The sequence below is a fragment of the Syngnathoides biaculeatus genome, chromosome 12 (assembly GCF_019802595.1).
Source record: "Syngnathoides biaculeatus isolate LvHL_M chromosome 12, ASM1980259v1, whole genome shotgun sequence".
Classification (NCBI taxonomy): Eukaryota; Metazoa; Chordata; class Actinopteri; order Syngnathiformes; family Syngnathidae; genus Syngnathoides; species Syngnathoides biaculeatus.
Genome location: NC_084651.1, coordinates 28,940,697 through 28,954,244, shown reverse-complemented (window position 1 = coordinate 28,954,244; position 13,548 = coordinate 28,940,697). Strand labels below are relative to the sequence as shown.

Below are 13,548 nucleotides of genomic sequence, written 5' to 3'. Positions count from 1 at the left end.
ACTCCTATGCAACAGCTCAGAGTGCCTCTGGATTGGCCATTTAATCCATTCGTGGGCAGCGCCCCATTTTTGGGACATTATGATTTTCACGCATTATATCTTTCAGTATATCAAAATATTAAGTGTTTTAATCTGAGGCCATAATTTGGTATCAGGAAAGGATAACTCATTCGTCAAAGTTAGCACGCAGTTATTTCCCTTTCCCTCCTGACCCAACATGGCTGCCTCAAGTTATCATATAATTTAACCATAAACGAAAAAGAAGTGTTATTTCCTTGATTGTGGCCTGTTAGGAGACTTTTATCTCAATAAGCCAAACAACTGCCACCCTGACCATGAATGGGTTAAGGTGGTATGGTGGAGGGTATGTTCCAAGTAGAGGGGCGAATCAAACTCAGTAGCTTTACAGACTACAGGTCTATTCAGGGGAGCTGGAGAGGAGGGTCTGTTGTAAAGTCAGATTCAGAAGGAGTAGTGTGGTTATTGTCATTGTCCTGATTAGGATGCTTCCTGGTGAGGTGTCCATGCATGTCCCACTGGGAAAAGACCCCAGGGATGATCAAGGACACGCTGGAAGGACTATGTCTCCCGGCTGGTCTGGGAACACCTCTGTATCCCCCCGGAAGAGCCCAGAAGTGGATGGCGAGAGGGAAGTCTGGGCGTCCCTGGTAAAGCTACTGCCCTGTGACCTGACCTCAGATAAGTGGAAGAAAATGGATTGATGGATCTTGGGCATTAAAGTGGGGAAACTATGCAAAAATATAAGAATGAGAATGTGGCCAATACATTTTCATGGCGCGCTACACTGCATTGTATCGTATTGTCTCGAAATGTTAACTTGATGCTTCGTGTATTTTTTGTCGTTTGATTTATTATGTAGTTGGGGGGGGTGTTGCAGTAAAATTAATGTAGCTTGTATGGCTTTACTGTTCCATAAATCACCATGATATCTGGGAACTTTGAAAATGTACCTACGAGCTTTTTTTCCCCTCATCTGGGCTCAGTGGAATGTGGTCTGTACCAGCCCCCTTTTTCTTTAAGGTTGGGGTAAGCTATCCTTGAGTAGCTCTGCTCCCTTTCGCTACCACCCCCGTGTCCTTCAGAGTGGAGCAGGGGAGCTGCAATGAGCTGTCATCTACAGCCTTTCCTCTCTGTCTTTGCATTGATTTGATTTAAGTAACAAAACACGATTGTTTTCATGCAGGGAACTCCCCCACCTTGTGCCAGGGAACAGTAACCCAGGGTACGGTATGGAAAGTGTATTAAACCTGAGTGGAATCAGACGACTAAACCTGGCCAAAGTGGTCACAGGCCTCTCCTGTCACTTTGCCATACAAACCTCCCCCTTTCCAAGCAACTGCACTGTACATATTAGAAAATATTGTTGAGACACAGACAGAAATCACCTTGATTTGTGACTGTTGGATTTTCTGAGCATTGCGGTGACCCAAGGCAACAAGGTTGTTCAGTGAATGTTCTACTCTTCTCAATAGAGCCGACTCATTTTCTTTCTCATCTTCACTCTGCGCACTGGTTGGGTCTGCAGTTAGTTGAGAAATCTCGGCTTTTACTGCCTGCGAAGAAATATTTTTAGAAGAGACAAAGAAGCAAGAAAATAATTTTGTGTGGTTCTACCACAATTGAAAAAAATGACCATATGCATATACAGTCTACCTTTACTTCTGAACGTCTCTACCAACAAAAAATTCAGGTTATGAAAAGCCTCCTCGGAAAAATTTAGTCTCTAGTTACGAAGGAAATTCAGGATCTGAAAGGAAAAAAATGGCATTGGATTGCCCTGAACGTAAACATCCTGTACTGTATCTTGGCTTGAAAGTGGCGCGATAGAGCTCCTCTCCCATTGGCTATCGCCGGAACATCTTCCTGGCATCACATTGACTAGGATGGATGTCAATCTCTAACCATGATGTACTTCCTAAATCTTGGTTTGTGTGGCGTGATAGAGTTGCTCTCCCACTGGCTATCATGTAGCATCTTCCTGGTATTAAATCCCCCATTGGGTAGGAGGGACGTCAATCTTTAGCCATGATGAACTTCTTGTATCTTCACCAAATCCATTCTCATACGCTTGCGCACACTCGTACTGTACAATTTCTTTGTGAATTTATTCATCTTTTTTCACAGTGGGCTCGTAGAAATTGATGGCGAGTGCCAGTAAAATGAAGACGAGAGTTGTTTTTCAATCAAAAAAAAAAAAAACAAGAAATCGTCGTGAAATATGAAAAAGGCATGTGTGCATGTGGCCTCATGTTGTTGCTCCACGGGATTTTCAGAGGATCGAAGTGGAGGTTGAACCTGAAGTTGAGGAAATTGTTTCACTGGGAAAGGCCATGTGGCTTGAGGTCGATGAGGAGCACAGACGAGTTGGTTTAGGGGCACCACAAGTCTCTTTCAACCAAGGAGCTGGAGGTGATGAAACACATGCCAACGCAGGAGCAGTTTAGTGACGATGGCGTAGAGGAGAAGGCAGCCACTATTCCATCAGCCAGAATAAAAGAAATGTTGACAAATCATCCGGAAAATGTGTTAACTACTTGGGCTATTGCTCACTTTGATGATGTTTGCCTTGCACATTTTTGCAAGATTATCACAAGGCGTCAACGGCAAACATCCTTCGATTGGTACTTCACAAACATTGAAAGTTGAAAAAAGTTAGTTTTGAATTAATAGTTTGTGGAATTTATTGATTCTAGTGGAATTAACTTGTGTGCGTGCCTCCGCCTCCATCCCCCAAGATGGCTTGTCACTCACCCTTGTCTTCACATCACCAGAGGTAAATAAAGATTTTTTTAGTATTCTTTTCATGATGTGGCTATTTCTAATAAACGGTAAAAATTGTAGAACTTGCTTATGACTGGGTAGCCACTCCTGGACAAGATGAATAACTGTATCCTGCTAGGTATTTTAAAAAAAATTTATTACCTCCAACAAAACTGTAAATGCTCCATAAAAGTCTCCCTTCTTCTCGAGTAGATAACCTGTAGCGTAACTGTGGTGGTACTTTTCAGTGATCTAAATATAGGGAAAGAACGATATAAATTAGATCCATGAATGACAGGGTTGGGCATAAAGGACAGATTTTTTTTTTAATTCACAAAATAATAAATGGTAGCTCCAAATAAATTTTATATACATCAGTGTGTTCGTATTGGAATAGTATGACACAATCGAGGGTGGAAAACCACCATCATGTGTTGTCCGTTTACAGATGTTTTTTTGGAGGCGTTGCTGAAAGTCTCTCCAACATTGCTATGTTAATTTGGTCTGTGGTCTTTGTTCTTGTATAATCTGTGTTAATGTGACCAAGTGTTACACTGAGATGACATAACTTTGTGCCTAAATTGCAACAAAGACGCAGGCCTTTCAGACGCGTGGTTTTTAGCAGGATGGGACAACGGCCCACAAAGTCAAAGCACATATTGTAGTTCTTTGCCCTCTTTTCGGTGTCCATCTCATTTCCAGGATTTGTAACACTCCTGGGTCCCACTCGGTCCCCTGATTTGTCCATGTGAGATTATTTTTTGTGGGGACGCCTCAAGGCACCTGGGTATGCACATAGAGCCCCTACACTGGATGAGTTGAAGGAAGCTAGTCGCGTGGAAGTCACAAATCAACAGCGATGTTGGAGAGTGGAAGCTCCAAATACCTTCAGAAATGTATCAATGAAAACAAACACGATGTGAAGAATATTGTTTTTCCACACTTGGCTATGTCAAATGCTATTTCACTACCAACGCATTGACGTCAATGCAATTTGTTTGAGGCTACTATTTTGTAAGTCATAAAAATATCCTTTCTGCCCCACTATGAAGACACTTTAATACAACTGTCAAATAAATAAGTTGAAAGTTGCATACAAGAACAATACATAAAAATAATTATATACAGCAAATAAACTGTAATATTGTAATAATAACAATTCAAGTTCTAATTTTACTAAGATCTAGTCAAGCTGTAGTAGTATGTAAAATGCAACACTCTGGTATAAACCTTTTTTTTTAACTTTTAAATTTCCAAATCCACCTGTCGTCTTCTGCCAGCTGAATGTATTTTCTAGTCTGCTCTAAATTATTAGGCATAAGCAGGTTCATCTTCCTAAATGATTTGACAGTGATTCCCAAAGGGTGGTAGGGGTACTACTAGTGGTATGCAGGCTCTCTCTCGTCGTAAGCAAAGAATCAGTGAATCAAATATAAAACCAAAAGATGAAGTGGTTAAACATAGACTTTGTTTTAATAAGAAAAGTTCCATAAAGATGCTAGAATGAGTTTGGAACGTGCACAGAACCCTGACTCAAGATCATCAATCAATTCAGATTGAACAGAGATTGTGACCCAGCAGGAATTCTCTTGGGTCGAATTTTGTGAATTACAACAGACATATCTTCTTAATTAATTCACCAAAAAAAATTATCCAGTAAAATACATATTGGGGCAAACTAGATTTTCTTCCATTTTCCAAAAATTAATATTAAAATCTTAGACTGATTAACAAGAAACATTAGATTTTCATACTTGCATGGCATCCTCCAATCTATACTGCTCTGATGTTTGAAGGAAATTCAAGAGCTCTTGGGGGGCAAAACGGCACAACAAGTCCAGTAGATGCTTTTGAAGCTTATGTTCCGTTGGAAGGATCATTCCTGGATATTGATGTTCCCTAAAATCAGTTGTGTGAAGGGTGAAATGTTACACAAAATAAAGAGATGAAAACAGAAGGTCTGTATGAAAACAATGAAGCAGACCATATTTCCAAGAATGAGCTCAAAAACTGTAAAAGCGGGACGCCATCCTGCAAAACAGGAAAAAGACATAGTAATTGTAAAACCTACATTTTAGAGAGAGAAGCATCCATCAACTCTATAAAAAAAACAAACTCAATGTACAGCAGGTTTTCCTCTTTATATCAGAGGATTGGACCAAAAAGAATGCATCAGTTTATGATAGACTGATGTTCTTCAGTTTGTTGAGGCTCACAGAAAATTATTGTAGTCATCTTCGGTTGTTAATAAAGCATTGTCAAGCACCTGTCATGATGAAGTGCTTCAAGAGGCTGGTTCTCAAGTAAATCAAAGTCTGCCCCAGGAGATCCTTAGTGCCACAAAGCATGCTGTGGGAGCTTGTAAATTTGTTTAAAGTGCATGTTTTCTGTCAGTTGTTATTTGAATCATTCTTTTATTTGTTTTTATTTGCTAGTTATGCTATTCTGTTTGCTGTGTTGTAATAATTTTAGTTTTGATGTGACACCATGAATGTGTACAACATTGTCAGTAATGAACTGTGTACACAGCAGTATGTGGGGGAATCTAAGCTTCTTATGCTCACAGATGTAACAAGCAACTACTCCTCTCCCCTTGGTGAATGGCATCATATGGTAACTTACAGACACACTAAAACGTGTGCTGGCTAGCATACATTCTAACAGCGTCAGCAGTGTGATCAAGTGTACAGTAATCCCTCTCTACTTTGTGGATCACCTATCAGGAGATTCAGTGCATCACCCCCACCCCCCGAAAAAAAAAGATGACAGGTCGTCTCACAGTACGCACTTTAAGAAGCCCAAAAAAAAGAAGAAAAATAGCCAGATCCGCCAATTGGAACTGATTAGCTGCTTAATCAAAGCTCCACCCAGCACCCCCCTTTCTTTCTCTCTTCTTCCAATGCCATTTTGCATGGCTGTTAACTCTGTGTGCATATCCTCTCTCGTTCAAAATGCATCCAAAGCACCCGTGCTTGATCTTAAAGCTGTTGCCGAAACACCCAAGCTCAAAAGAAAGACGCAAAATTAGAGGATTGCTTGAGAATGAAGCTGCTTTCATTTTGTGGACAGCCGATTGGGGGAAAAAAAAAGGCTTGTTACAATGAGGAAGAGGAGGGGAGGGAGCTGATAGATCGGCAAAAACATGCAGAAGTTATGCTTTCGTGGAGCCATGATGGCGTGAATGAATCAGTGGCGCGCTACATCACGAATGATGTGGTAAACATCAACCTGAAGCTGCAATGAAGCATTCAAGCCCTTGAGGACGAGGCTTTTCGACAGCAAAGGTTGGTTTGAAAATTTTCAAAAGCGTGAAAAATATTGTACAAGCTGTCGACTTTAGGGTTTATGTTGATGGCGTTATGTCCTTGTGGATTAAATGGATTAATTGGTCAAAGTTAGCTCATATTTGCTCTCCTGTTTTGCTTTGAATGCTCTTTTGCTATGCTTAATATGCTTCTATTGACTCACGTTTGCTTACGGTTGTTTATCGACTAACGGTTCCTTTATTTATCATGTGTTTGTGTTTATGTTTCGGACCACCCTAAGGAAATACAAAAAGGATTTGTGGCGATTTGGCCAAAACGGGCTGGAGATGGTGGGAGAGACAAATCCCGCGTTCTCCTCGGGAGCAAAAGTTCCTCTTTTCGATGAGGGGGTGCCACACCGGCAAAATGGAAGTGATGCAACAGTGGCACGCCTGAAGTGATGTCACAACAACGCACCACGGGCATTTGGTGCTACATGAGAAGACTGCGTGTTTGCTTTTTGACTTTCTGAACTGCAATAAAAATGTTATTTTGTTATTGTTTAACTAGACACTTGTAGTGTTTTAATTTTTGTCTCAAGTGGGCAATGTATAAACATTCTGGTACCCACACGGCAGCCCCAGCAGAACGGAAGTGATGTCAAAACAAGGCGTCACAGGCCATCGGTGCTACACGAGAAGACCACGCGTTTCCGTTGTTTGTCACTTTCGATACTGCAATAAAAAATTTCATTTATTGTTATTGTTTAAATATACACGTAGTGTAAATTTTGTCTCAAGTGGGCAAAGTATAAATGCTGTACTGTGGATTAAAGATTCTAGTAACCACACAGCAGCTCCAGCAGAAGTCTCTGAGTCTTCTTTTTCTTTTCCCTTGGCTTGTCCCATTAGGGGTTGCCACAGTGTGTCATCTTTTTCCACATAAGCCCATCTTATGCATCTTCCTCTCTAACACCCACTGTCTTCATGTCTTCCCTCACAACATCCATCAACTTTTTCTTTGATGTTCCTCTCGCTCTTTTGCCTGGCAGCTCCATCATCAGCACCCCTTCTACCAATATACTCACTTTCTCGCCTCTGGACAAGTCCAAACCATGGTCTGGTCTCTTGAACCTTGTCTCCAAAATATCCAACTTTGGGTGTGCCTCTAATGAGCTCATTTCTAATCTTATCCAACCTGCTCTCTCCGAGCAAGAACCTCAACATCTTCATTTCTGCCACCTCCAGTTCTATTTCCTGTTGTTTCTTCAGTGCCACCGTCTCTAATCCAGACATCACAGCCGGCCTCACCACTGTTTTATAAACTTTCCCCTTCATCCTAGAAGAGACTCTTCCATCACAAAACACACCAAAGACTTTCAGCCAGCTGTTCCAAGCGGCTTGGACCAGTTTCTTCATTTCACTCGCAGAAGTCTCTGAATGATGAATGTTAAATATACAGTGATATGATACAGTAAGATTTTTATTATGTATTATGTTATACATTTATAATACTGTATACAGTGGTACCTTGGTTTTCGAACATGTTGGTTTTTGTACAAATCTGTTTTCGAACGAAAATCGGTATTCGAACACCCCAACTAGCTGACCCACAACGATTAATTATTGTGATTTCGAATGCACCGCTGAAAAAAACGGAAACGATGTAACGCGCGGGACGCAACCAGTTGACACACACACCTCTGCAAATGGACGTGTCCCGGTAGTGACTTTTTCCTCCAATTGAGCAATATTAACCCCCGATCATGGCTCCAAAGAAAGCAAGTGGAACTGCTGCTGCTGAAAAAAGGAAAGTGATGCGTAAAACTGTCGACTTCAAGAAGGATTTGAGTCGAGCACGAATCTGGTGTGTGTGTTTCTAAGCTATCGAAGAAGTATGGCATGCTGAAAACAACGATCACCACCATTCTGAAACACAAGGATGCCCTCAAAGCAAGGGATGTTGTGAAAGGAGCAACTGTGTTGAGCAAGCAAAGACCACAGATCTTGGAGGAAGTCAAAAAGTTGGTTCTTATTTTCGTGAACGAGGAGTGTTGGCTGGGGATAGTGTTGGTGAGGAAGGGAGGATATGTCTGATCAGGCTGAAGGCAGAAAGGATGTCTCAAGTGCCGATATTAAAGCTATCTGCGCTAAATGGAACAACATCCATAATTTTGTAGAACTTCATCACCTGAATAAAGCTGAATGTTGCAGAGCACTGCAAAATTTTAATGATGTTATGAGCCACTTCAGAAAAGTGCTTAAAAGATGGCAGATACAAACAGATTCGTTCTTTGTGAAAAAGAGCCGAGTCACCCCACCTAAGACATTTGAAACTGTTGTTTTGCATTGTTTTCTTTTGTTCCATTAACCCTACTTCTAGTTGCAAGTTTTTTGTGTTTTTTTTTTTTACGTTACGTACTTTCTGTGCAAATAAACTGCTTTCCCCCCTCACTATTGCTTGTTTAAAGATATTCTGCACTTTTGTTAAGAAAAAAAAAAAGGTTTACAAGGCTGGGGTCGAGTCGCTACAAATTCAGCAATGCACTCCCAGCCGAGCATACTCTACTAGCCTAAAGCATACATTTTAAAAAGAAATATATTTCTTAGATTATTTAATTTTATAAAGTATTTAAACTACCCATGTATTTCTACTAAGCAGTTTATTATCAGGAAAAGCTAAAAAAATAACTTTTTATGCCAGGAACGCATTATTTTATTTTCCATTCATTGTAATGGGAAAACAGGCTTTGGTTTTCGAACGTTGTGGTTTTCAGCCAGCCTTCTGGAACGGATTGTGTTCGAGGACCATGGCACCAGTGTATATTATATTTATAGGGTTTTATATTCAAAGATTTAACTAAATACCTCTTTTTTGTCTCAAATATGCAAAGCACAAAAACTGTTTACATATTTTAAACATTCTGGTACCTACCATAAATATACATTCCCTGCTACTTCACGGTTTTTCACTTTTCACGTGTGGTTCTGGTACCAATTAACCACAAAAAAATGAGGGATTACTGTACTTCATTGGACAAGTCACAACAATTGTGCACATAAGGTACGCTGTTCATTTTGGAGAACAAAGTAACACTTTTAAGTGCATCTTATGGTTGTAAAAATATAGTAGCTATTAAACATGGGTAGTACTGCATCTATTATACATCGGTAGTACTGCATCCATTAATCAGGGATTTTCCTTATTCGTGGGGGTGTAAGGAACATAACCCCCGCGAATAACGGGGGAATCTTTTTACGTTGCGTTTGAGAGACAACTTGAACTTGGAATGGCAATAAACTTGTTGAAGTCTCTTGCTGAGGAATTACTCACTATTGCCAAAGTGCAGCTTACTGTAAAATTAGTTGAATTCACTGCCACCATAGAGTGCTTATATCTCAAGTCTTAGCTAATAAGTCAAAGAAAAATAAATGGATCGGCGAGGCGATCGCATCCCAAGGCACCGTTTGACCTATGAAAGGTATTATTTAGGTTGAAAACTGTGTTGCAAAATGTCATGTGGCCACCGAGACAGGAAAATGTATAAAAAAGAATAAGTCGATTTTTTAATTATACCTTACCTGAAGTTTACAAACAATTTGATCCACTTCTTCAATAAGATGACACAGAACCAGGTCAGCAGATTTCCTTTGATCAAGGATGATCAGTTCCTGCGAACATATGTTGGAAAGGGCATATCTGAATACCTGTGTAAATAAGACATCTTTACACAAATGAAATAAGGTAATTTCTTGTGCATAATGCATCCAGAGGTATAATACTAAGGCCTAAAGTTGACCCCCCCACCCCAAAAAAAACAGGAAAACCCTTCAATCGATGTACAATGCGCACCACCAATTTGCTGCTATCCATATGCTCAAAATATTGGGAATTATCTGTATTTCTATTTTGCTAGCTTTATACGTTTGTTTGTACTTGTATTATTTGTCAAAAAATTGTCTGTACAACATTCATTAATAATAATAATAATAATAATCTTTGTGCATGTGCTGATGTAGCAGTAGTATATACCTCAGGACAGGCCACGGGACGTGCTTGTCCTGGTCCCTGTAATTATCAGATCATAATCCCTCAACCAACTAAAACAAATGCTCAATGATGGTATAACACTGTATTAATACTGTTTAACTTACACTTTGTGCAGAAACATTTTCTTGCATTAAATCTTCTTTTTCTTTTGGCTTGTCCCGTGAGGGGTCACCACAGCGTGTCATCTTTTTCCATCTAAGGCTATCTCATGCATCCCCCTCTCTAACACCCACTGTCCTCATGTCCTCTCTCACAACATCCATCAACCTTTTCTTTGGTCTTCCTCTCACTCTTTTTCCCAGCAGCTCCATCCTCAGCACCCTACTACCAACATAAGACACTCTCTTGCCTCTGAAGATGTCCAAACCACCGAAGTCTCCTCTCTCTCACCCTGTCTCCAAAACATCCAACTTTGGCTGTCCCTCTGAGCTCATTTCTAATCCTATCCAATCTGTTCACACCAACCGAGAACCTCACCATCTTCATTTCTGCTACCTCAAGTTCTGCTTCCTGTTGTTTCTTGCATTAAATATTTGTGCATAAAACGTTCGTGCAGAGTGCAGTTTATCCACTGTATTACATATGCTTGGCCAAGCCTTCAAAAGAAGCATCTGACTCATCTCCAATCTGAAAAAGATCCATGCAAGCTACTTTTGCTGCATCGCTGTGGAACTCATCACTGATGATTTGGTCCAGTTCCGGTGCCCCGTGCATTGCATCATCAACAGTGATCCCATCTTCCTCCCACAGCATGTCATTCTCTGTGCCATCCATGGCATTTGTGAGGAAACATTTTGTGAATCCCAAGAGTCTTGATTCCCTTTATTCCTTGCTATTGTCAGCGTCTGAGGCGAAGCTCTTACAGTGCTAATAGCGCAGCCTCTTGTCTTCCGTTAGGCTACAATCTGTAGCAGCTCTCCCTCTATCTCTGGGAACTGAACAACTCTCCCACATCCCAAAACTCTTCCGTGTGCTTTTTGATAGCTTATTTTCTCCTTCGTCTCCCTCCACAATCTCACATTCGATTCATCCACTTTGAACTGCCGCGCTACTTCGACCTTCACAATTTCCCACTTCTTCGGCAGCAGTGATGATACTTTTCTTTTAAAAGTGGCTGCATAACTAACCCTTGTAGTCGAGTTTTTTTTTGCTTTAGTTTGAGTGAATACAAACTCACTGGTAGCCGTTACTGATGTTTGATGCAGTAGCAATAAAGATGTTACACTAACGATTGTAAAATGGGAAACTCCCGTGAGTACGTCAGGAATCTCATTTGGTGTCTCACATTACCATAATACATATAAATCTGGAACATAGGACATTGATTACCCTATTTAAATGTAAATGCATACCTTTTTTAAGAACTTATCTACCTGTATATGACTATACAATGTGATTTTCTTTTTACTTTCAATCTATACCTAAATGTAATACGCTCTATTGACTTTGAAAAATGCAGCCCGATGGGGGCACAAGCCCGTGCAATCTGGCGGCCGGTCCCAAGCCCGGATAAATACAGAGGGTTGCGTCAGGAAGGGCATCTGGCTTAAAACTTTGACAAACAAATGTGAGCTTTCATCTCAAGCAGTGGTCTCGAACCACCAGGCCGCGGACCGGTACAGGTCTGTGGACCAATTAGTACCGGGCTGCCAAAGAAATAATGAATGAGTTCTGTTGTAATTCATTATCCAAGTCTGAACAATCTTTTATTTTGAAAAATGACTGAATTTTCTTGGTTACATCTCGGTCAAAATTTACCCCCCCCAAGCTAGCAAAATGAGGAAAAACCCCGTCTTTGGAAAGTTTCTTTTTGAAGGGCAAAAGGCCCTGTGAATAGACAGAAGAACCTACAACTTCCAAGAAAAGAAAGTTATTAGCCACATCAAAGCACACGCCCATAACTCGCGACTTTTTGATGAGCTTTGTGAGGAGATGGACTCGGAGCACACACGGCTTTTCTTATACGCAGAAATAAGAAGTTATCCAGAGGGAAATCGCCTGCAAGAGTATTTGAATTACGAGAGCCCCAGCAAAGATTTCTCAGAAAATAATTCAGACATTTCAGTTTTGAGGAATGTGTGCAAAACTTGCTTACTTGTGAGACATATTCAACCCGCTGAATGAATACAATCTATCAGTTGAGGGGAGAATAACAACGGTGTTCAAGTTGGCGGATAAAGTAGCTGGATTTAAAGGGGAAATCTAGTGCTTTGCATGAACAGTGTATCAATACATCATGTAATATGTACCCTATTTTGACAATGTGATGTTAAATCCTTTCTCATTTAATAGTGTTATGAGAAGATTTTTATTGACTGACGAATTTTCAGGGGGGCCATTTTCGCGAGTCACATGATCTACGTGGGCGTATGTGACGTGTACTGTGCCGTTCCAAATGCTGGATTACATGGCACACCATTATGCCCAGTGCTGATTTCTCGGTTTTATCCTCATCTGATGAAGAAACTGCAGTATCGGTTGATCGGGAAGACGGAGGAATACTTTCATACAGATTTGAACCTGTGGCTGTAATTAATGTTGAATATTCGGATGGTTCTTCGGGTGGAATGTTGCAGAGTCTGACTACTCTGAGGCCTACGCGCTACATAAATGTGTAAACAAACGCCCCAGGCAGTTCCGGGCCGGTAACCCCGGATGGTTATTCAGCCGGGAATGACGCGTAGTCTGACGAGTGAGCTCCGGCAGCGGGCCGCGAGCCGAGCTTTCAGGTGGCGGAGGCCTTTTAGCCTAGCTTCGGCATTAGTGGCTAATGGCCTTCTGCCGCCTGCAACCTTGGTGTCACACTGCCTCGAGATCGACGCAATGAGCACCCCTGGAGTAACTGAATTTCCTTTGACGTGGCTCATGATAATGATGACTTTCGACGTAAATGCGCTCGCAGTACATGAAGCAACTCTGAACATGCATTTAGGCCCAACTTCCGTACATGCTCAATACGGTTAAGTTGCATTTCCTTTTTCCGGATGCGGCATCTTTCAATATCCATTTTTTCTCCCTGTAACAAATTTTACGCGCGTGATTTTTCGTGCTCGACTGTGCAGATTTGCAAGCACAGAGGCGCGCGAGTGGAGTCGCGCTCGTCAAATGTGAGTGACTGGAAATGGGAAGGGTCTGAAATGGAGGGGTCTGAAATTTTGAATAAATAGCTGATAAAAAAAAATCCGACATTGTGATATCTGGATTTTTCTTTTTAGATTATCTCTCTCACAGTGGATAAGCACCTATGATGATGTGATTTCTAAGTGGGAGAACTTGCAATATAGCTTGGTGTTCAAATGCTCATTTTCTTCACTGTGGAGGGAAGGAAGCAATTTGGAGAGGTGGTGGTGGAGTTTTTGGCCAACTTATTCAACAGAATACGAGCAGGTGAGAAGATGCCTGAAGAATGTAGGAAAAGTGTAGTAGTACCCATTTTTAAGAACAGAGGCAATTTGCAGGGATGTGGGAACTA

At 41.0% G+C, this 13,548-nt stretch overlaps 1 protein-coding gene across 14 annotated transcripts in view; it reads right to left on the bottom strand.

Annotated features, from left to right (window-relative positions):
* vps8 (VPS8 subunit of CORVET complex) overlaps positions 1-13,548 on the bottom strand; it is a 235,964-nt gene that overhangs the window by 45,072 nt on the left and 177,344 nt on the right. For 13 of the 14 annotated variants that reach the window (XR_009797466.1, XR_009797467.1, XR_009797468.1 and 10 more), the window contains 5 exons: positions 9,608-9,697; positions 4,766-4,812; positions 4,536-4,680; positions 2,944-3,033; positions 1,407-1,574 (listed from right to left, as the gene is read on the bottom strand). Coding sequence is in view for 11 of the 14 variants with exons in the window: in XM_061837413.1 (XP_061693397.1) it covers positions 1,407-1,574; positions 2,944-3,033; positions 4,536-4,680; positions 4,766-4,812; positions 9,608-9,697 (540 nt within the window). In the remaining 3 variants the exon portion in view is untranslated. The remainder of the gene's footprint in view (positions 1-1,406; positions 1,575-2,943; positions 3,034-4,535; positions 4,681-4,765; positions 4,813-9,607; positions 9,698-13,548) is intronic. The other variant, XM_061837411.1, reaches the window with a different exon arrangement.